We start from the raw sequence: 24548 nt of genomic DNA on the forward strand, positions 1-24548 counted from the left end.
TAGCCAGACTCAGATCTCACACGGCCATTTTTAGAGAAAATAGCGGATTTCCTTCAAGTGTCACTAGATGGCAGCAGGAAGCATATAGTCTATGATATAGAGTGGCCATATTAGAAAATCAATTTCCTACTCTTATTTTCTTGAAATACAAAAAAACCCGTCGATCATTGGTCCTTGTCGGTGATTGGTGCCACTACGTTACAACCCACCATATCTAAAGGCCGGCAAAACTGCCGTGCTCTGGGTGTTGGAGGACGGCATGATGCGGTGATTATTTACCATCAGATTGTCCGGACTTGGTCTTTCTGTTAAGTAAAAAAAACTTAAAAGAAAAAATTTGCATATAAGTCAAAAATAAGTCAGGAGGACCAATCGCCGTGGAGATCATTGGGACCTTGGATTATTTGAGACCTTTGTCGATCTGTAGCCGACGACTGTCGCCTGTTAAGTAAGCCCAAAATGTAATTAAAGAAACTAGATTTCATACTTCTATTTAATCTATTACAAAAGCACCTTATCATCATGTGATCGAAACCTATCACATCCTTCTGCGTTCGTCACAAGGACTCTGGGTCCTTGGGCAAAAAACATCAAGAATACAATTTAGCTAGCTGTAAATATCTAGGTACAAAATTAGCTATGGAGAAAAAAATAAAACAAGATATTTACTACATTGTTTATATATTTACATAATTATCATCTAAACTTTAACTATACAACGCGCGTAAAACTATATAACTGTCACATAACGTATATTTGTAATTTTGCTGTATATAATAATAATATTATAATTTATTGCAGTACATACTCATTACTCCTATTCAGCCGCGCCAATAAGTATAATTCAAAATGGCGCTTGTTGCCAATTGCCATCTGTCAAAACTAGACAAAACGTCAGTATCTGATTGGTCATTTAACGTTCACAGTACCCACCAATTATATATTTTATCATACAGATTAATATAAAAAAATCATATAAGATCAATCAAAAATTATTTTCGGTTTATTTTAATTGTTAATATGAAGCTACTAGATTAAAAATCACACTGCCTACATTTCGTAATCAGGCGATTGATTTGTCACGCTGACAAGCTTGACCGCGTGTGTTAGAGACGGATCGATAATTTATGGTGTAAGTGTGACGCGTTGGCGTATTCAGACACTGCACAAATATATGAACTATACGCATTTTTAATTGAGGCTTCTTGTTAGCGTTCATTTGCGAGGATTGGGGAGGCTTTTATTCATTTTTCATGCATTACTGAGAAAGCACCAGGAATAATCTGGGTGGTGTTAAGGCTAGCAGGCTCAAATAGCTAATTTGTTACCCCCTTATTCGTAATACTCTGCTAACTTAAAGCATTGCTAATTCTCACTCTGTCTTCTTCTATTGACATAAGTCAGAAAGAGAAACAACACTCCTTAGCGGCTGTTTTAAGTTAGCGGACCATTATGAATAAGGGGGTTAGAAAACTACCAGTGGGAGACTTAATAGCACAGGATGCGACTTAGACCTTTAGTCTACGACACGCCGCCAGCTGAAACAACTCACGGCTGTTACGTGACATATAGATAACATTTTAGAAGGTATACTTCTTTAGGCGCATTATGAAAAAATGATGATAGTGAAATTTTAAGATGCGCGCGCATCACTGTAACACAAAAGTAACAGGTTGAAGTTGGTTTCTAAATATCTCTTCAATTATCATGTTAACTACTATGTAGTGCATTGTCTGCATAGTAGCTAACAATATTTAAATTGGTTATTCAAATATTTACGAATCTTTAACACACGTGATTTATATCTACGGGGATAAAAAATTAATACATACGTCAGTATACATGCATGTATTTTAATCAAATGTGTTTCATCGATCATTTTATAATTTTTGCTACTTTAAAGTTTTTGAAGTTATACTTCTTAAGGCGCGTTATGAAAAAGTTATGAGAGTGAAATTTTAAGATGCGCTCGCATCACTGTAAGAAAAAAGTAACAGGGTGAAGTTGGTTGCTAAGATTTTCTGACGCTTGCGATATTCGTTATTTTTTTTTTGTTCCTTCGTCCATTATTAGGAAGGCAAAGGGTTCAAGCCCATACAGCCATATACATATTAGTTATTTAATAATTAATTGTCAAAGCCAACTTTGCAAGTTTTTTACAATATTGTAGAATAGTAGGAGGAATAAATAATTTAAAGGATTTTTACTTTGTTACGCCAAAGAAGTATAACTTCTTGCGTGCATACATAAGTACACACACACTTTTTTTTTCTAACGTCAAAGAAGCACAACTTTTTGCGTGCATTTATAAGCGTACATTCCCCTTTTTTTTATTTATCAATAAAAGGCCAAAATCACTTGTTGGTTCGGTCATCATCCTCGTCCATGAAATCAATAATATGAAACGATTTTTTTTACTTTGAGCAGTGATTTCGCAAATATACAAGCTCCTATCATATTATTCTTTATTGGCACGGCATATGCTACACGCTAAGGCGAACAATAACATCTAAATATTCAAAAATATCAGCTTGAAAAACATATATCTGTATTTATAGAGGCACTTTTGAATATTAATATTAACAGTTATCTTGCAACATGTCGGTAATATGTTCTCTTATAATTTAATGACTCAAAACTTGAGCATAATATCATTATTATAATAAAATAATCACTTCCATCTCGCATAGTATGATCAACCAGTAATAATAGCAAGGTATATATTGTTTAATATATAAATATTGCTTATTTTTTTTTTGTAAATTATTTAGGTATGAACAATAGTTGGGCGTAATTCCAGAAAAACCTTCCAAACCACAATCATATCGAAATTGAGTTACGAAAACAAAACTAGTCACGTGATTCATATTAATGGACTGAAAAAAATGGCAGCCCTCCTGTCACTCTAAACGACATCATGACTTAGTAGCCCAACCCACATGTATGGAATACACTAATAATTATTAAACTTTAAACACGAATTCCTTAAAATGTGATGTATGTGGCTTGGAACGTTTTTCAGGAACTACGTCCAGTTGTTTTTATAAAATTCCATTCCTTCATTATTTTAACCAATCAAATAATGTTTTATATATAAATTTCTTTGATTATATAAATTCGATCTATTTACATTTCGCATAAAATGACTGCAATTAAATATTTGCTATAGCTAAGTATGTAGTAATGGTGTTCAATTTATTAAGCACTTATTTGGAAGTACCTACTTTCAAAATTTGGATTTCATGCGATGAAAAATCAAGCATGAAAATTTAATAACATTCCGACTTTGGATTCCTTAGCTCCAACACCAACAAGGGTCTAGCAGTTCTAATTCGGGTAAACCAGTTTCATTGGTACTCGGGTTTTCTTGAAAGGATTCTTGGTATTTCGTTCATATGTGTACCCACTAGAAGGCTTAAAGTTTTAAAGAGGCTAATGCAATAGGTCTATTTTGATGTTAGGCAATCAATCACTTACTTCTACTATATACCACTGGACTGGCGGCTGTCAACATGGTTTTGTGCCTGTTTGATTTTCGCCATTTTGGCGCTGTTGGCCATGTAGCGAGAGTCTGCGGTACTAAAACTAGAGATGACAACCTCAGCAAACATCAATAGGTGGTGGGAAAATGCTTGCAAAAAAAATAGTGTACTTTATTACGTTGATTATTGAAGTTTAAATAACGAGGAAAACAAACGAAACTCATTCTAAATGCAAAAATACTTTAGAGTATAATTGTACGTTCCTTCGCAGCCATTTGTATTATACGTCAAAATTAGTTCTCTGGACGCTCGCGAGTGGCGCTTCAAATAGGCACAAAAAATTTGCTGTCAAACGTATGGAACAGCCGGTACAGTGGTATTTATACAGGTCAGTGCCTGGTCGCCAGATTGTTCTCAGCTGCACTGTGTCGAGGTCGTCTGCGTCTCATAGAGTTACATTATACGAGCGTATAGACAAACAAAGCGGTCGAGAGAGAAGAAACTCTCCAACAGATATACAGCAAGATAGACAAGGAAATCGAATCTTTTGTTACTGTCACCTATTTTGATTGACAATTCGAAGGCCTTATGAGGAAGCTCATTGTTGCTCAGCGGGCAATGGAGTTATGGCTATGCTAGGAGTTTTCCTACGAGATCGAATCAGAATTGAACCAAAGTCACCAACATAGCCCAAATGATTAAAATTAAAATTCAAGAACACTTTATTCATGTAGGTCACGGAAATGACACTTATGAATGTCAAAAAAAAATTGTTCTTATTGAATTTACCGCTACATCGTAAAGGGTTGAGCTAATGAGAAGAAGTAGCAAGTAACTCATTGCCACTCTTTTAAGTCAAGATGTACATTTTAATTGTTTTATAAATCATTGCGAAACTGAAGGGGCAGTCACATAGCTAGACGGACAGATGGCCTTTTTGGCAGTAAGGTACTCGAATGGCAACCACATACGTTGGTATCTCACAAGATGGACCGACGATCTGGTCAAGATCGCCGGAATAGGGTGGATAAGGGCAGCGTAGGACCGATCGTCATGACGATCTTTTGTCCAACAGTGGACGTCTTCCGGCTGAATTATTTTTGTTGTCAACAAGTCGTAAATAGTCAGCCACGATTGAAGTTAGCTCCATAGTATTTTGAATATTAAACCACTAGCTATCTCATTGACAAATCAAAATAGGTCAGTTTGTCTATACGGCTAGTATGTAATATTAAGTCTATGCTCAAAATACACTCAATCTAACAATTATATGGAAACACGTCACGAAACGGCCTGTGACGTGTTGACTATGTAATAAATTACAATAAATGCTAATAAAAATATGAAATCGTCTTACATAGTGCTAATTTAGTACAATAAACCCACCCTATATATTTTTAATAGATGCCTGTTGTAAGTAAACAAATTATATTTGAAAACAACATTTATGAACGATCTCTTGCGTTCCGTCGAGCGCTCTTCCACTGAGCCAACCGTTCGAGTGACGTATCGTTGATAAATTTAATTTGTGTAATAAATCCCAAAAATGAGGGTTATTTAAAAAATAAAAAAATGTGTTATAGTTTTTAAATTTCTTGTACTTTTTGTTTGTGAGATTGGCAATCTAGGAATAATTCAGATAATCTCAGATCAGAATCGGTGGTGAACATAAATAAAAGTGGAAAACAAAATTTTATGAACGATGCAGGACTCAAACCCACGACCTCTCGCGTACCGTGCGAGTGCTCTTCCAACTGAGCTAACGTATCGTCATAAAATCATGTTTTGTTCAACTCACAGGTTATGGCTCCATCTACAGGATCTACTTTACAGTTGATAACCTGCTCAACCCCAGTATTTACATATTAGGAAATTGAAATCTGTTGGAAGAGCACCCGCTTGGGTTGGAGTCCCGCATCGTTCATAAAATTTTATTTATGTATTAATCCTAGAAGTGAGGGTTATCACTTTAAAAGCATAACAAATTGATTAGGAATTATTCCGAGTACCTACATCAACCATGTAATAAGATTGAGGGTTAAATGCGAATAGAATGGTAGTTCGCTTGTACTAAATCACAAACGTTGGGTCGTCACATCTCTTGAGGGTAAATATAGAAGTAACTTTGCCTTTAATTTACATGTTTAAGTTTCATAGTAAGCACGATATAAGCGAATTCCACGCAGACAAAATTGCGAGCATAGATCATTAAAAAGATCACATTCCTAATAATAAAATAATGCATTTGAATTTGTTGCCAAAATGTTGTAAGTCTGAACAAAATATAGTTCAGTATAACTTAAATCAAATTGGTAACAGTTTTGGCCAACAACTATACCCATCTCCTAAATTTGGGATACTTTTAATATACTTATTGTTTGAAATAAGTAATTACTAACAACTTCATGCTTGTCTGAAGAGTCAAAGCCGAGTACGAACTGAATTATTTCAGTTCATTCTTTAACAATATCATTACTGTTATTAAATAACACTATATACATATTTAAAATGCTTAGATCATTTATACGTCTAGATTGGACTATTAGAAAAAATTGGGGTTGACTGTTAACCTCTATTTTGACATACAAATCGCGAGCGTGAGACGTAACTTTTCACACAAACTAAAGTAATAAACCTGGCCTGTCATCATCGGTTGTCTAACACCAAGAGGCTCTATTTAGACGTATAAATTATCTAAGTTAAAATGAAATACAATTATGGCATACAAAAATATAATAACAAAAGAAGCAGTTAAGTACCTACCGTTGCCTGCAAAGCGAGCGGCAAATTAAAATTAAAAATCTTTACTTAAATAACAATTTTATTACAATTTTTTTATATACTTACCTATTGAAGTGATCAAATATTAGTAAAAATACTAAGTATTAAATTTGATTTTGGTAATACGATGAATAATTTGAATTTTATAATCGCAATGTTAATTTTTATATAAAATAATGCTTCAATATAAAACTTGTATAATATATTTTCCATCGGCTTAGATTTGCCATATGGCAACCGACGATTACTGAGCAACGTATATACGTTATATTATACTCAGTAATCGTGGGACATAATTTAGTTGCAAACAATTGAGTTAGAGCCGTCAAATCTGTCAAAAAAATAAATTTTGTCCCTTAATTGGTTGAACCCCGTAGGGTTGTCAGTTTTTGCGACCTGTCATTTGTCATACGTTGACAAATACATGTCTGTTAATAACCATACCTGATGTGCCAAAAATGATGTAAATACTACGTACTATGTAGGCAGGACAGAATAAGTAAAAATTTAAATTTAGTCTAGTATGAACCGTGCAGTGATTTGAGATAAGTTTAAAAATAGTAATAACAATATGGCGACGAAGTACAATCCGGCCACGTTTGAAAGCGAACAGTTGCTTATAACGTTGTGGATTTCGGCTAGCACCGGTTTTTTACAAGATTATAGCCGTCATCTGTCAATCTAACAATGACTACATGTTTCATACAATCCCTTTTTCTTAGAGAGTTTCGCTACGCTGTGATAAGCTATAGAGGTTTGGCGGCAATTGCTCTTACTATTTATAGGAGTTGTTATTTGACATTGACATTTGCAACATACCAATCATTGTTCACCAAAAAGAAAATAGGCATGATTCGAGATTTCGAATTCACCGTCTATAATATTGGTACACGACTTCTATTTCCGAAAAAAAAAACCTGTTTTATATAATATATTATTATCTCAGCAAAAGCTGTTATCAAAATTACGCGCGAAATTCCTCGAGTGTCACGATGACATTGCATCGTCACGCGTCAAAAAACGATTAGAACGCGAGTTAACTCTGATTGGTGCTTCATTTTCGATATGTACTTTTATTTTATTGAAAATATTATTAATCTCAATGTTTACATCAAAACCGAGTTATTTTTTAGAATCCTTTATTACTATACATCTTTGAAACTGTTCATTCTTTGATTCCTACAAGGCTGTAGCAAGTTGGACACGAGGCATAGCCAACGGCCATAATACGCCCGAGTAGGGGAATCCCATTTTTTCCCGAGTAGTTCATAGTGGTTTAGACTAAAATTACGATGAAATAAAAAAAAATCTTATATTATTTAGACCACCAAATTGCAAATAAGTAACCAACTGACATCTTGACAACCCTATTTTTTTTCGAGTTGCTATATACTTAGTATAATATAAATTGTAACTTGCCAGTTGTTTTTGGCCAAACTACTCAATGACTAAACAATAAGACAAATATCGCTCCAGTTTTTACATGAATAACAAGGCACTTTGCTAGAAGGTTTTCTGTTTCCCTAGAATGTTAAAACCTAATCTAAAAAAAAGCCAACTGCCATATCCTTATTGTTATATTTGGCAGATTTGACTTTTGTTGGTTGCAAGAACACTAATTAAATGACTGTCAAATAAAATATGGTAATGTAAATAAAGAGTTGAGTTGAGGTCAGTCGGAGTCACTCCCGGACTCAGAGAGGCACAGATCGTCGTTGAGCACATCTGTTGGTAACGATGGGTTACTTGCAGTTCCTGGAACACAATAATATTTTTTGTAATAATTAATAAGTGACAAAACAAGCAAGTTTTTCGCATGCTTGTAGGTTCAACAACCTGCCTAATACAATGCAATACCTTTATTCTTTAAAAACCAAAAATTCTGATCAGAAAATCATATACAGTAGAGCGTCGATTATCGAAACTATACTAGCGGCACGCTATGATGGCCGTTTTGACGTTTATCCATTCATGTAGTTTTGTATTATTTAATAATTACATTGAAGGAGCAAATTACTGTTCTTTATTGCCAATAGTGACGTGCAGTTAGTCATAAAAATTTATCGAATGTATAATTTAAGGACACAAAATTTATTTATTACATTGATTTCTAAACTATATTAGGGTCCCGCGAACATTTATTTTTATTTTTATAAGATTCTTATTATTGGTGTACTTTATTTACCACAAAACACGGTATTTGTTTTTCGAAAATCAAAATTTTTAAAAATTAAATCTAACACGATCGTTACATAGGATCGCTGGAACACAACTAAAACCTGCGGCAAACTCACGTCAATGCTCATTGCAAAACAAAGCAGTTTCGATTTGACGTTGCTTCGAAAAGTAAAAATTGTGAGTGCACTGCGATTGTGATATAGTTTTGACTTGGCTTTGGATTTCGGATATTGATACTGCACTACTGTTGACCCTTGCTCGTTAATTTGGATTCTGTTTACGCCTTTTGTTGTGGATTTCATCGATATGGCCGAATGTACGCAGAGAACTGTTCTAAACAGTCAGACACGTGAGTTCGTTAAACGCCTTTGTAACTATTTCGATCGTGAATGGAGGGCCAATTTTACCTATAACGTCAGTGGTTGAACGCGTAGCTGATGCGGTTAATATTGGAAAACGAACTGTTAGACGAATAACTAAAGAAAAAAATGGCGAGACTGGCACAGAAGAAAATAAACTTCACACACCAAAAAAGAGAAAACGAGCTAAACTAGTCGTAGGCATTGATAGCTTTAATGCCGATGCCATCCGAAGACATGTGTACGGCTACTATTTACGGAAGGAGTATCCAACAAGAAAAAAGTTAGTTCAATCACTGAAGGAAGCTGGATTATTCTTTGGTGGGGAAAGTTCTTTAACGAAGATTTTGAAGACCGTTGGATTTCGATACAAACAATGTAACAAACGCAAAATATTGATGGAAAGATTTGATATCGTGATGGCAAGATATAGTTTTTACGGCAAGTGAAAGAAATTGAAAATTGGCAAAATGTTGTGTTTTTGGATGAAACATGGCTTAATGCTAACTATACTATAAACCGTTCTTGGACCGATGACACTGCAGCATCTACGTCCAAAGTTCCTGTTGGAAAAGGATCGCTACTTATAATTTGTCACGCCGGAACCATCAACGGGTTTGTCGAAGGTTCTCTCATGGCTTTTGTGTCAAAAACCACTGGAGACTATCATGAAGAAATGAATGGAGAAAAGTTTACTGAATGGTTTACGTCAATGTTGTGTAGCCTCCCTGAACCATCTATTATAATTATGGACAACGCCACATACCACAATTACGATGCAAATTGACAAGCCACCTGCCCAATCCCACAAGAAAGCTGACATCGTCGCAAGGCTTGAAAAAAATGGCGTAGATGCAAACATAAATATGTTAAAAGCGGAATTTGTACGTCTTTTAAAAGAAAACAAACGAACCAAGATCGGATACGTCATTGATGAAATAGCGTTAGAACACAGAGTTACGTTACATACGGTTACCGCCTTACCATTGTGAATATAATGCAATTGAGTTGATGTGGGCTCAAATTAAGGGATATGCTGCAAGACGCAATACAGAACCCCCATTTACCACAACAAAAATGCTAAAAATATTAGAAGAAGCTTGTGAACATGTGACAAAAGGAGACTGGGAAAAGGTTGTGAATAGAACTGTTAAATTAATAAGGGAAGATTATGAAAGAGATGTGAAAATAGATAATATTTTAGAAAACGAACTTATAATTAATGTAGGTACGTAGATAGCAGTGACGAGAGTGAAAATAGCAGTATGGACGAATCTGGCCTTTTGTTACAACTTTTTTGGTCCCTTTTGTATTCATATGTTTCTTATGTGCATATAAAGTATGTATATTAATTACATTTCTATTTTTGTTTTATTAAACCTTTTTAATCAGGTACTACTACTTGCAACAAAAACTAATAGATTTGGTTAATTTTTTTTTCTAGAATAAATTGACATTTCACATCACTATTATAAAATGTCAAAACGGCCATCATAGCGTGCCGCTAGTATAATTGGGGGACATTGGTGTTCGGAAAACCGAAATTTAATATATAATAATATAACTTCCTAAACGATGTATATATATTGATTCAGCTATACATATTTACGTACAGGTAAATGATAACCATATTTACTGTATAACTTTAATGAGAAATATGAATTAATAGTTATTTATGCTATTATTATGTTGTGTAATAAGGGGTATTAAAACACGAATGTGAGTGAACACACATCAGGCGAAGCCGAGTATGATAATAGTATCACATGAGTGTTTTAATACCTAATTATTAACAGTTGCATACAAGACTTTATCTACACCCATAATATGAATCCTCTATAAAAGATTCTTAAACAGTTAGCTTACTGCTAACATTAAAAAAGCTAGTCCTAGTAACCATTACTTCATCCAAACGAGTGTTGTAATGAAAACGGATGATGTAATATTGTACTGATTTTCATTACAACACTCGTTTGGATTTTTAATTCGTTGGTGTTTTAATTTTGGCAATAAGCTAACCGTTTTAGAATCTTTAATACAGGATTTAAAGCATGGGTGTTAAACATAAACAAAAAAAAGTGCAGACAATTTTTTAGTAAAACATATTTGTACTAGATATAATTAACACTTTAAAAAATCTTCAATTTTCGTCTGCCGAAGCAAGCGTATAACCGGTTACGAGCGATATTTGATACTGGTTGCTATCAGCGTGTGTTTCAAACCAACGCAAGGCAATATAGCTAGACAAGTAAACCCTTCAGAAGCACAAATTATGTTTTTATCTTCTTTATCTGAAGTTGTAGTGCAGGTCCTCTCGGTGGCGTCAGCCTTATTAGTCATGAGGTCTAAAATTTCGCTATCCTGCATAAGTTGGTACCCGGGATCTTAATCGTCGATCGTTTAGGCATTTAAGAGAGTTTACTTTCATGGGGCAGAATTTCGTTTATCGACTTGGAATTTAGACCTAACGACATACGAGTACAAATAACAAGTCGCGTCTAAATAAAATAAAATAAAAATAACGTAACAAGCGCCCGCTGACCTCAGCCGATATGAGTAGCCTACTGGGTTATAAGGTTTATGTTCCATTACATAGGCGATCTCTCTGCAGAGTTGTTATTCAGCGAGAAAGAATAGGGCCGTAGCCACATTCGGGGGGCGCCGGTTCAATTTCTTCCACGTAAACCTATGTTTTTTGTTTTGGAATTCATATATGACTTTAAATCTACACTCTTACACATGCGAAGAAATTATCAATGGGAGGCTCCTTTGCACAGGAAGCCGGCTAGATTATGGATACCAAAACGGCGCATATTTCTGCCGTAAAGCAGCAATGTGTAAGCAAGCTAGTGAAATTACTGGGCAAATGAGACTTAAGATCTTATGTTTCAAGGTGACTAGCGCAATTGTAGTGCCGCTCGGAATATTGGGTTTTTCAAGTAATTCCTGAATGGAACTGCATAGTAATGGGTAGGGCGTATCAATTAACTTTTACTTTTTTTCTTATTGAATGTACTGCTACTTCTTTACTTGTTTGTAGATACACAAAATAAAATTTGGAAACAAAATTTTATGAACGATGCGGGACTCGAAGCCACGACCTCTGGCGTTCCGTGCCAGTGCTCTCCCAACTGAGCTAACCGTTCGAGTGACGTATCGTCATAAAATCTTGTATGCTTTGTTCAACTCTCAGGTCGAGGCTTCAATAAAATTTTGTTTCCAAATTCTATTTTGTGTATTAATCCTAGAAGTGAGGGTTATCAATTTAAAAACATAACAAATTATTTGTTTGTAGATATATGGGTGAAATGCCTGAAAATAAATGATTTAATATTATTATTATTATAAATAATTTTACTAACCGTTAGGGAGTGCCTGACGCGCGCTCGAGTCGTTGTCATCACTATCACTACCGCTGCCACTGTCACTATCGCTATCGCTGGATGAACTTGACGAACTGTCCTCTTGTCTCTGCACTTGCTGCAAATCAAACATAATACTATTCAAACACAAACATTTTGGCGACCCATATAGCCGAATGGTTAGTGACCCTGACTACTAAGCTAGAGGTCCCGGGTTCGAATCCCGGTAGGTGCAATCATTTATATGATGAATATGGATATTCGTTTCCGAGTCATGAAGGTTTATCTGTATTTATGTATGTTTAAGTGAGTATATTGTATTAAATATATCATTGTCTTGTACCCATAGTACAGGCTATGCCTAGTTTGGGGCAAAATAATTTGTGTAAATAGTGTGTCAATATTAAATTATTTCTTTTTTATTCAATCCAATTGTGTGAGCATTCTTCGAGTGTAAATTCCGCTGAAGTTCGGCCTCAATCAATTCGACACGTGTTTCGCCTCTATACGAGGCATCCTCAGGAGATGTTAACTCGCCACTTTCTGACACGAGACACTTATTGAATAATTACGGATTTCCAGAAAATAACGACTTATTCAATAAATTTTTATTCAATTTTATTTTGTTGACATTATGTTAATCATAATTTTACTAAATGTGCCCTATGTATGAATATCATCCCCACCATCTGCCACTTTCTTCCACATACAACCAAGATGAGGAATGAACTTCCTTGTGCGGTGTTTCCAGGACGATACTACGTGGCTACCTTGAAAAAAATCGCGTACACCGGCTATTAAGGAATTAATAATAATATTGACACCCTTTTTCCACAAATTATCTTGCCCCAAGTTAAGCATATATAGCCTGTGTTATGGGTTACAAGACAATGATATATTTAATACAATATACTTACTTAAACATACATAAAAACATACATAAATACATTTAAACATCCATATTTATCATATAAATGCTTGCACCTACCGGGATTCGAACCCGGGACCTCTAGCTTAGTAGGTAGAATCGCTAACCACTCGGCTAAAGAGGGCGTCGTATTAATAGCCGGCAATGCTTCTGTGATTCCTCTGGTGATGCAGGAGATCACTTAACATCAGGTGACCCGTACGCTCGTTTGTCCTCCTCTTTCATAAGAAATGTACATGTACATTACATCATCAAAGTATATTGAGAGGCAACAGTCAATATAAAAAAAAACTTAAAGATTTGCATGATTGATACTTGTAACATACTGATTCACATTATTACACTAATTCTAGTAGGCTTCATAAGATACATAATAGCTTTAAGGGTAAATGTATACACTTCTATAATAAAGTCCCAGCCACTGTTCAGGCATTATCCATAAATAAATTTAAATGTTTTATTAAAAAATGGCTGTGTCGTAAATCCTATTACTCACTCCACTGCTGAATATCTAAATGATCAGACAGCCTGGGACTAGATTATGATATCTTTATAGCGATAGAAATGACTGTACAATATTGTATATTTTTATTGAAAAGAGCGCAAAAAAAGAATGCTGGGAGAGTTTCTTGCGCCGCTTCTTCTCTCTCAGAGCGCCATTTGTTTTCGAAGCGGTAGTAGTATCTAGTAGTTATTAGAAATGACATAAAAAATAATTCTAAAGAAATCAATTTTGAGAAAATAAATGCCTTTTATGCCTTTTACATTGTTAATTATCTTGTCGATAATTATCAATTTAAAACACAAAGTACGTATAATTTTGTTTTGTTCTAATATTCATAAAATCTGTCTAATAACAATTAATATTGTGTGCTACTTGCACTGACTGATCGTGCTCGCTTAGTAGACTTAAGCCGACTTTATCCGAAAGTAACATAGCCAAACGTGATCTCTCAGTCTCATTCAAAACTGACAAATATAATGCGCAGCGCTCCTAAAGAAGCATTCGATTCAAATATAAAAATAATTTGAAAACAAAATTATGGTTCATAAAAATTTGTCATCAAATTTTATTTGTTTATTTATCCTAGAAGTGAGGGTTATAGCTTTAAAAACATAACAAATGGCTTAGGTTTGCAAGAGCAACATCTCAAGTCAATTTCCTAATATGCAAATATTAAGGTTGAGCAGGTTATCAACTGTAAAGTGAATCCTGTAGATGAAGCCACAACCTGAGAGTTGAACAAAGCATACAAGATTTTATAACAATACGACACTTGAACGGTCAGGTCAGTTTATTAGAGCACCGGCACGGAACGCCGGAGGTCGTGGGTTCGAGCCCCGCATCGTTAATAAAATTTTGTTAATTTTATTTGTGTATTAATCCTAGAAGTGAGGGTTATCACTTGAAAAAACATAACAAATTGTTTAAAAATAATTTTGTAAAAGTACATTGTTCATTACCGGTGCGGGCGGTATCTGTGCGGGGGTATGTCTGTGCGCCACGTGCGGCATGTTCGGTGTCACGTTCTGCGTCACGTTGGGTGTCACGTTCTGCGTCACGTTCTGTGTCACGGCGGGCGTCACGTGCGGTAGGCTCGGCGCTGCTGACGCGGACGGCGCCTCGTCGAAACCAATCATCGGCAACGAGGCCAATGTACTGTTGCCGCCAGCAGACCATCTGATGTAAGAAATTAATAGAGAGAGAAGAGAAATAAAATAGAATAGAATAATTAATATTTGTTTATCTACAGCCACGCTTTAACTCAACTATTAAAGATTCTAAAACAGTTAGCTTATTGCTAACATTAAAACACCCAATGTCCTAATAACCATTACATCATAAAAACAAGTGTTGTAATGAAATTCAGTACAACATTACAACACTCGTTTGGGTGTTGTAAGGGTTATTAGGACTGGCTTTTTTAATGTTAGCAGTAAGCTAACTGTTTCAGAATATTTTATAGAGGATTCATGGGTGTAGATAATGTCTTGTATGCAACTGTTGATAATTATACCAGCAGCATGCTATGGTGAACGTTTTGACATACTATAATAGTGGTGTGAAATGACAATTTATACTCGAAAAAAACATAATCAAATCTATTAATTTTTGTTGCAAGTAGTACCTGATTAAAAAGGTTTAATAAAGCAAAAATATAAATATTTACTTATATATATATATATATTTGAACGAACTGAATATTGGAATGAAAATGAACATACTCTATATGCACATAAGAAACATATAAATACAAAAAGAGACCAACAAAAGGTGTAACAAAAGGCCAGATTTCAGCAGATTCGTCCATACTGCTATTTTCACTGTCGTCACTGCTATCATCACCTACATTAATTATAAGTTCGTTTTCTAAAATATTATTTATTTTCGAAGCAACGTCAAGTCGAAACTGCTTTGATTTGCATTGAGCATTGACGCGAGTTTGCCGGAGGTTGTAGTTGTGCTAGCCAGCGATCCTATGTGACCATCGTATTAGATTTCATTTTTGAAAATTTTGAATTTCGAAAAACAAATGCCGTGTTTTGTGGTAAATAAGTACTTATTACTACTACTATTATAGGTATTAGAATCTTATAAAAATAAAAAATAAATGTTCGCGTGACCCTAATATAGTTTAGAAATCAATGTAATAAATAAATTTTGTGTCCTAAAATTATACATTCGATTAATTTTTATGACTAACTGCACGTCACTATTGACAATGAAGAACAGTAATATACTCCTTCAATGTAATTATTAATTAATACGAAACTTCATGAGTGGACAAACGTCAAAACGGCCATCATAGCGTGCCGCTAGTATAGGTATTAAAACACTCATGTGATACCTATTATCATATTCCCCACATTACCACATAAACCCACATTCGTGTTTTAATACCCCTTATTACACAACATTTGCATAAATAACTATTACCAGAGGGAGTGACAATAACATAACATATTGCAACAACAATTGGTAAATGTCATGAGGTTACATCAGTTAGTAAAGGCGCTTTGACATGGAGAGACAAAAGAAACTCCCTGCCCATCTTTTAAATCATATAACAACTCAGCCTACTTAATATAATATTACACAAGTTTAGGTGGCCTGCGCAGAACCAGACAAGAGCCATGCAGCATTTTCCTCTATATAATCTACTATACTATAGTAAGCCTTCTTTTTCAGACGAGCTTTGATAGCCCGACCTTTTCGTAGGTAATTAAAATCCAGTGGTGCAAACAAACGCAGCAAGCTAAGAGGGGGTCAGTTCACCATCTTAATGACATCATGTCCATGCAGACAATTTAAATATCAGAACCGTTTTTGACGTTACGCTGACCTTCACGAAAAGGTTTCCGTACAATGATTTCAAATTTCAAAAAACTGTAGTACTAATTATAAGGTAAGTAACCTTCACTACCACTGAACTGTATAACTACCGCTGGACAGGCTGTTCCATATGTTTTATGGAGTAGTTTTTAAATTAATTACTTTTTCTAGTTTATATTTTTATTAAGAAAATATTTAAGATACTTTTTACCAGTAGAGAACACATGCTGTGTAATTCAGCCCTCTCCTTTTTTAATGATTTGAAAACTTACGGAGCCTGTGGTGGTGATGTTTTCACCCGTGGAGGAGAACGGACCATGTTTTGTGCTTTCTGCGAGCCTCCGTTGAACCGGGCATGATTTGTCATCTGAGGAGCCGGTGTTACTGTAGGTGCTGTAAAAAAAATTAATACAAAATTGTATCTGTTTTTTTAAATGGCAATGAAAAAAATAGCGCTAATTAAAATAAAACAAGGAAAATCCTTGTATGATTCAAACAATAGTAAAGTGTGAAAATAATGGTGCAAAACCATTTTTGTCTGTTAAAAGTTTTTACATTTTGTTTTTTCTCAAAGAGGAGGCTTGTATTATCCTACTTTGTGTGAAGTAGTATATTTTTTGAGTATCTTTCCATACTTAAAAAATATAGTGCTGTTTTTATAAATTTATAATGTCATCAAAATATGTATGGAGGTACGTAAAAAAGGAAAGGATAAAAAATATAACGAACCATCTTAGAAAAAGTTGAATAATAAACTTAAAGTTTGTAGGCTTAACTCTTTGCGTACTGAATTTCCATATGGAACAGTTCGAGGAACGAAATATGACACCACTGTTCCATAATATGGAACAACGACGAAATCCACACCACCTCATTCGATTTCTCGCCTTATTTTGTTATTAGGAATTGCTTTTTGACTTTGAACTTATGATACAATAAAATTCCGTTCTATTCTATTCTATTCTTCCTACTATGGCTCCTGTGGAAGGTATACCACAAGTTTGCCAATGTCACGTTAAGGTAGACCACCAAGCTTAGAGTATTCTTTCACTAATTTTAATGGTAGTGATCGGTGACACAAAAGTTAACGGAAAAAGGAAGGGACTTCACGTCTTTACGTGACAGTGAAGTGCGCAGAATTTTTGCTTTTGTTTTCGAAGTTTTACCCAATATTTGTTAACTTGCTATTTTTATAATACATCTATACTCTATTTCCATGACATTACAATAATAATAATAGTATGATATATAGTTTTTGTTAATATAAATTCAACTCTAAAGAGCGTCCATTAAAATTGTATTAAGATACATTATCCACTTTAAAAAAAAATTACTGATTATTATTTGTAACAGATCTTATAACTAAGTATAAGGTATTTTAGGATTTGAAGTATTAAGGTCAATGTATAGAATACCTGGATTATTTTGTACACGTTTGTTGGTGGCTACTCGCGTACGCGATGTAGATCTCTGTGTAGTATTTGTCATGTCTGCTGTTATTGGTGTTAGAGGTCTCTGCTTTACAGCCGATTCTTGCCTGCAAAAGAATATACAGTCATAGATTACTCTGTGTATATGCGCACAGTTGCTCTATACCGGTATGATGCACTTACCTCGTGCATCCGACGCGTTCCTTGTAAGAACAACAGCTTACCTAGTTCCTATACTGATTAATAAATTACCAGGCGACTTGACCAACTCTTTGACTGAGATATGTAAATAACACAATTTAAAAAAAATACATTCTGAGACATGATTGATCACCAAACTAAGACCGATTTAAGAGAGAAAAATACATTCTGAGACATGATTGATCACCGAACTAAGACCGATTTAAGAGAGAAAAGATCTCCAGGCTAAAGTGGAACTGTGCTGGGCATGTGTGTCGGACCCACATAGACCAATGGGCACAAGCTGTCATGCAGACCCCGAGATTGCATGATATGGATATAATAAGACCTGGTCGGAACTGGCACAGGACCTAGATAAATGGAGTAAAGCATAAAAATAATGCTTAACAATTAATTGTAATAATAACTTTCATTTTTATTTGTAATACATATTATAATTGTTATGTGTAAATAAATTATTTATTCTTTTATTGTTGTAACTCTTAGACTTATTTAGCAATAGTTCACACCTCAGTAGTTTTTATTGCTGTAAAACCATTATGTAAAATTTATGTTTTATTAATAAATAAATAATTAAAAAAAAACATGTGATAACTTTCATGCCATCTGCTATATATTATTGAGAAGGTTTAAAGGTAATTAGTGATCATGTCTGAAGTATAATTACTAAAACAAGGTACATTATTAATTATATAAAAAAAATATCAATCTAGGATAATTCAAATATTATATTAAATCATGTACTATTAAATACTTCAAAGTGGCAGTACCTTTGGCATACCAGTAGGAGGCTTCTTTGCACGGAACCGCAGCACACCACATGGTGGGTTTTTTGCTGCGAAGAATTAGTATAGCCCTATTTGTTTTCAATTTGAATGCTGCTATAGCTAATTGCAGGGCTACTCAGACTTAACATCTTTTCCTTAAGCCTGCCTCTAGTTGCCCACTACTTTTGCATTTTCAGCGATCAGGTGATATTTCTTGCCTCATTGCTTTTTATCACAAAACAACTATAATGTCTGATAAATATCAGATATAAATACACAAGTGCAAAACCTTACCTAGTTTTCTTAACTTGTATATTACTAGAGAGTTTTTCAAGAGTGATCTCGCCTGTGACTCGGTCTATTATAAGTACACACTCTTTTGTATATGGCCGTTGACTTCCTTTAAATACAGTCTGAGGAACTCCAGCTCCATCTGAAACGAAGAAAAATTTACAATAGATTATTTTTAACATAATGGAAATTTGCAGAACCAATAATATGTTGATGTGGCGGTATTTTCCCCATATGTATTTATATACACATATTTATTTTCATATACAACACACATTCAGTTCCCTTGCAACTAATTATTAACTTCAAGCCTCAAAACTTCCATTATTCTAATATCCTCTATAAGTAAAAGTAGTCCTTGATTCCTATCCTAATGCAAATATTTACTTACAAAACCTGCATAAGCTTATTTTTTGCCTGCCTCGTATTGAGATTATTTTTTTATATAAAAAATTCATAGAAGTTTTTATGATTCATGCAAATATTTCTAGAAAGAAGCTACTAATTTTTTTCAATATAATATTGACACACTTTTTACACAAATTGTCTTGCCCCAAATTAAGCATATATAGCCTGTGTTATGGATTACAAGACAACAATATATTTAATACAATATACTTACTTAAACATACATAAATTCATATAAACATACATAAATACATTTGAACATCCATGACTCGGAAACAAACATCCATATTCATCATATAAATGCTTGCACCTACCGGGATTCGAACCCGGGACCTCAGCTTAGTAGGTAGGATCGCTAACCACTCGGCTATACAGGTCGTCAAAATATGAGATTAAGAGATATGAAGTTATTTGTGGTAATTTTACTATTGTTTCAGTCAAGATTTTAACATTATTTGGTAGATTAAAGATTTTAGACCCATAGAAAGCCAGAGAATAATAAATGATGGTAAGTTGTGTAAGTTAGCTCAGCTTAAATAGAAGAAAATATGTATCAAGTATAAAATGTGAAGTTATTTATGTATATAATATATTATTTACTAGCTGACCCAGCAAATGGTGTATTGAATATATTAAAATCGCGATACAAAAGTAACTGTTGATCGTAGATGGGTGAAAATTTGAAGTTGTATGTATTTTTTAATGCTGACTCATAATCAAACAAATTTAAAAAAAATGGCAAGAAAATTAAAAAAAAATTTGGCGTGGACCACCCTTAACATTTAGGGGGATGAAAAATAGATGTTGTCTGATTCTCATACCTACCCAATATGCACCAATATTTCATGAGAATCGGTCAAGCTTTTTCGAAGGAGTTTAACTACAAACACCGCGACATGAGGATTTTATATATTAGATTATATATTATTTATAATAAATAAAACTAATTAATAATAAAAATAAAACACTTATTTTCAGATAACTATAATCCATTGCAGTTCATTACACCAAACACAGCGGAGGTACAAACCAACATACTTATAAATGACCAGAGATTGGAACTTGTGGACACAACGGTTTTCTTGGGTATCACGTTAGATAAAAAGCTTCAGTGGGGTCCACATATTGCCCATCTAGCACATAGACACAGCTCTGCGGCAAATGCAGTTAGAAATATTAGAGAGTACACTAATGTTGCGACCGCTAGATTAGTGTACTTCAGTTATTTTCACAGCATCATGACGTATGGTATATTACTATGGGGTCATGCTGCTGACATTGATATAGTGTTTGCTTTGCAAAAGATAGCTGTTCGTGCTATATATCAGCTTGGTCTCTCAAAGAAAAATTTATAGAAATAAATATTATGACTGTTCATTGTCAGTACATTTATGAAAATTTAATATATGTTCACAAAAATTGTCACCTTTTTGCTCTTAATAGTGATTTTCATTATTATAACACTAGAAATAAGGGATTGCTTGTAACTAATTCTAGTAGGCTTCATAAGATACATAATAGCTTTAAGGGTAAATGTATACATTTCTATAATAAAGTCCCAGCCACTGTTCAGGCATTATCTATAAATAAATTTAAATGTTTTATAAAAAAATGGCTCTGTCGTAAATCCTATTACTCCACTGCTCTAAATCTATATCTAAATGATCGAACAGCCTGGGACTAGATTGTGATTATTCTATAGCAATAGAAATGACTGTACAATATTGTATATTTTTATTGAAAAGAGTGCAAAAAAGAGTGCTGGGAGAGTTTCTTGCACCGCTTCTTCTCTCTCAGAGCGCCAATATTTCAGAAGCGGTAGTAGTATCAAGTAGTATAAGAAATGACAACAAAAAGAATTCTAAAGGAATCAATTTTGAGAAATTAAATGCCTTTTATTGTTAGTAAACTTTTAATCTATATAATATATTATACAATCTTTGATTATTAAACATACAAATTATTTGTAAATGTGTTTATTGGATTTTCACTCAGTGCACAAATCAAACATATTAAATGAATGGTTTTATATTTGTTATTTTTTTTATACAAATGTGATTTTGGTTGGTTTGTAAATTGTTATTGTGACCTAAATCTATTAATAATTAATTCACATATTAATTATCAACAACATGAGAATTATTAATGGGTCCAAGTACCAAAATTGTTAATAATCACTCACCTAAATGTGGTACTGTAACAGTTACTTGGTTATTAGTACCAACATCTACAGTAGCCATTTTGTTAACATCCACAGAAGCTGGTTTGAAATCATCTGAAAGAATAAAATTTTTGTTTTATTTACATGCATAATTTAAGCTTGTAAAAAGGTGGGAGAGTCATAGACTTGTAAGACCAGTGGGAGCTCCTTTGTACAGGATGCCTGTTAGATTCTGAAGAGTGCCTTAGCTAGTGCCGTAGATTCAATCAGAATTTTTGGGTATTTAAAGACTCCTGAGTGGCACAAGATTGTAATGGGTAGTGTGTATCAATTACCATCAGCTGAACATCCTGCTCATCTCATCTCTTATTGTCACAAACAAAAATGTAAGATAATTTACATAACAAGGTACATAAAAATGGGTTGGTGGCACAATTAATAGAACTATTGACTGTTAGAACAGTGCCCCCAGTACAATCCTCACCTGCCATATGTACCTGGTAAAAAAAACAATTAACAGTCTGGTGACCTATATCACTTGTCAGCTCTACTCTTCCATAAAAAAAATACTATTTATAGTTCATATTTATGTTATTTTAATAAGTCTTTGTCAGTGATTAAGAGTTTCCACTTTTCATTGTGTAGATATATTTCCCTTGCTTGACTCACTCCTTGACACCTGCACATTATTTGTTCATACTGACAGTGTCATATACTAAAATATAGTTATGCAGTCAGCAATTCATCAGAGATGTGGTAAGAAACTCATTGCCACTCATCAAAGATTTGACCACTCAATATATATTCAGTGGTTTACAAGATAATAATCTAAGGCATTTACAAAAAAATAAAAATTTAAAACCCGAGAGTTTATATTAGATATAAAAATATAATTTTTATATGAATACTTACATTTAATGGTATGATACTGGGAAACTTTGTTATTTGTAAAGCTTGAACCCAACTTCAATTCCCTCACTTCATAATTTAAACTATGTTTATCAGCCATTTTATCACCTTCCTGCCATAAAGGTTTATGCTGTATACAAAATTTATATATTATGAAATCTGTATGTTGAAAGAGGTATTATTAAAAAGATTAGTATTGCGAATATTTAAAAATTACGATTTCATAAACAACTATTCTAGTCAAAAATAAATAAATAGAATGAATAGTAAGAGTGTATGAATAATTTGATAATTGCTGGATAATTGGTTAGTCAGAGATCCTGCTATGAGAACTATTTCCAAGTTTCACCTAGTTATTTTTATTCCGATTAGAATGTTACGCGTAGCTAAACATTCCATTCACTCAAAACAAATTAGCGACCACTTTTACTGGCTCAAAATGAAGGTAATATGTTGTTATAACCGTATATTCTGCTGAAGTACCTCGATATCTACCATTATGAGTGTTTACTTGTGAAATATAGCATTTTAAAATAACTTTAAACAATCGAAATATGGCAAGCTAAAAATTTCAATAATTCTATGCTAATCTATACCTGTTTTCCCCAAGGTCACACGTAGTTTACAAACTATTGCATAAAGTCATACTTAAATTTGTTTAATAATTACTGCATAAATGCATTAAATACTTTAATAAGCAATAATCTGATATTGAAAAGATCAAAAATTAGTCTTCTTGCTAAAGCTCTCGACGACCTTAGACAAAGTATTGTATTGTAATCAGTTATCAGTTTGACATCTCACCACAGGTACAGAATAAAAAGATGAAACTTGAAAGATAACGGGGCCTAACCTAGAATAATAAGTGGTTTAGATTGATGACATTTAGATGTTCACAGAATAGATCTATTTACCAAGCTTTTTATGAATATAGTTCTTATACAAAAGTTTATGTAGTTTCGGAAAAAAGTGGCTGTGTCATAACCCGAACCCTAACAAAAATGACAATTGACAAATATTAAGGAATTAAATCGTTTGACAAGACAAGTAGTTGGAGTACCGTCGTGTTGGCTTTGGTTGACACACGTGTGGTGTTTTTCGGAGTGTTTTTTTTTGTTGAAAAGTGGCCGGTTTTTGTGTTTTACCTATTGTTTAGTGTGTTGGGAATGGAGGTGGAACACCCTCCGGTTCCACCAGACCCCGATGGGTCTAGAAATATGTCTCAACAGGCTGCCTCCTCTCGGAAGCGGCATGTCGAATCCGATGAGCCCGCTACAGAAAGCGGGAAAAAATCAGGTTTAAATCCGCCCCAAGCATCCGTACAAACTATGTACACGCATCCTTCGTTCGCTGAAGGCCCTAAAGGTTACAGTGGGGATGACAAAGGTCCGTTTATAGTTCACGTTTCCAGGGAGGTCTCGGACCCATCTGCAGGCACATCTATCCGTGCATTGAAGTTTGGACTGTTCCTACACCAAAATAAATTCACGCACATTGTTAAGGACGGTATTAAAAGTGTTGGCCGCAACAGAGTAAGTGTCGAATTTTCAAACGCTCAAGCAGCTTATGACTTTCTAAGTAACCAAATTCTGACTTTGACAAAATATAAAGCAGTAATTCCGACTTTTAATATTACTCGGATGGGCCTAGTCCGAGGTGTCCCTGTGGACTGGTCTATGGAGGACTTTGTCGAATCCCTAGAGCTACCGATTGGCTGTGGCGAGGTTTTGAAAGCCCGCCGCTTAAACCGCAAGAACATCATTGAAGGTATTGTCGAGTGGGTGCCCACTCAATCGGTTGTTTTGACTTTTAGAGGCCAGATGCTTCCCTCCAAATTTTTTTTATTTTATACGTCCCTTCCCGTAGAAATCTATAAATTCCCGACTATTCAGTGCCTGAATTGCTGTCGTTTTGGCCACGTTAAAGCACAGTGTAGGTCTAAGCCCAGGTGTTACAG

General features: G+C 34.3%; 2 protein-coding genes across 3 annotated transcripts in view; one reads left to right on the forward strand and one right to left on the reverse strand.

The window, feature by feature from the left end:
* LOC126971804 (PIH1 domain-containing protein 1-like) overlaps window positions 1-24548 on the forward strand; it is a 57952-nt gene that overhangs the window by 23177 nt on the left and 10227 nt on the right. The window lies entirely within an intron of this gene.
* Window positions 663-23381, reverse strand: LOC126971798 (ell-associated factor Eaf). 2 transcript variants are annotated; one of them, XM_050818220.1, is made up of 9 exons: window positions 23188-23381; window positions 22595-22703; window positions 21704-21796; window positions 19117-19255; window positions 17840-17961; window positions 16697-16817; window positions 14555-14771; window positions 12163-12280; window positions 663-8018 (listed from the first exon to the last, which is right to left on the reverse strand). In XM_050818220.1, exons 2-9 carry the CDS (start codon window positions 22689-22691, stop codon window positions 7936-7938), a joined length of 990 nt encoding a protein of 329 aa, XP_050674177.1. In that variant the 5' UTR covers window positions 22692-22703; window positions 23188-23381; the 3' UTR covers window positions 663-7935. The 2 variants fall into 2 exon arrangements, with proteins under 2 accessions (XP_050674177.1, XP_050674176.1); XM_050818219.1 differs by having other exon boundaries at window positions 22595-22721; window positions 23188-23380.

The sequence above is a fragment of the Leptidea sinapis genome, chromosome 24 (genome assembly GCF_905404315.1).
Source record: "Leptidea sinapis chromosome 24, ilLepSina1.1, whole genome shotgun sequence".
Lineage (NCBI taxonomy): Eukaryota > Metazoa > Arthropoda > Insecta > Lepidoptera > Pieridae > Leptidea > Leptidea sinapis.

Excerpts from the sequence above, each read along its gene's own strand:
- LOC126971798 (XM_050818220.1), bottom strand. The coding sequence starts at position 22,691 with ATGGCTGATAAACATAGTTTAAATTATGAAGTGAGGGAATTGAAGTTG. Across the intron at positions 17,962-19,116 it reads ATACAAGTTAAGAAAACTAG|GCAAGAATCGGCTGTAAAGC; the intron begins GTAAGGTTTTGC and ends ATTCTTTTGCAG. Across the intron at positions 16,818-17,839 it reads ACGTGTACAAAATAATCCAG|CACCTACAGTAACACCGGCT; the intron begins GTATTCTATACA and ends TTTTTTTTACAG.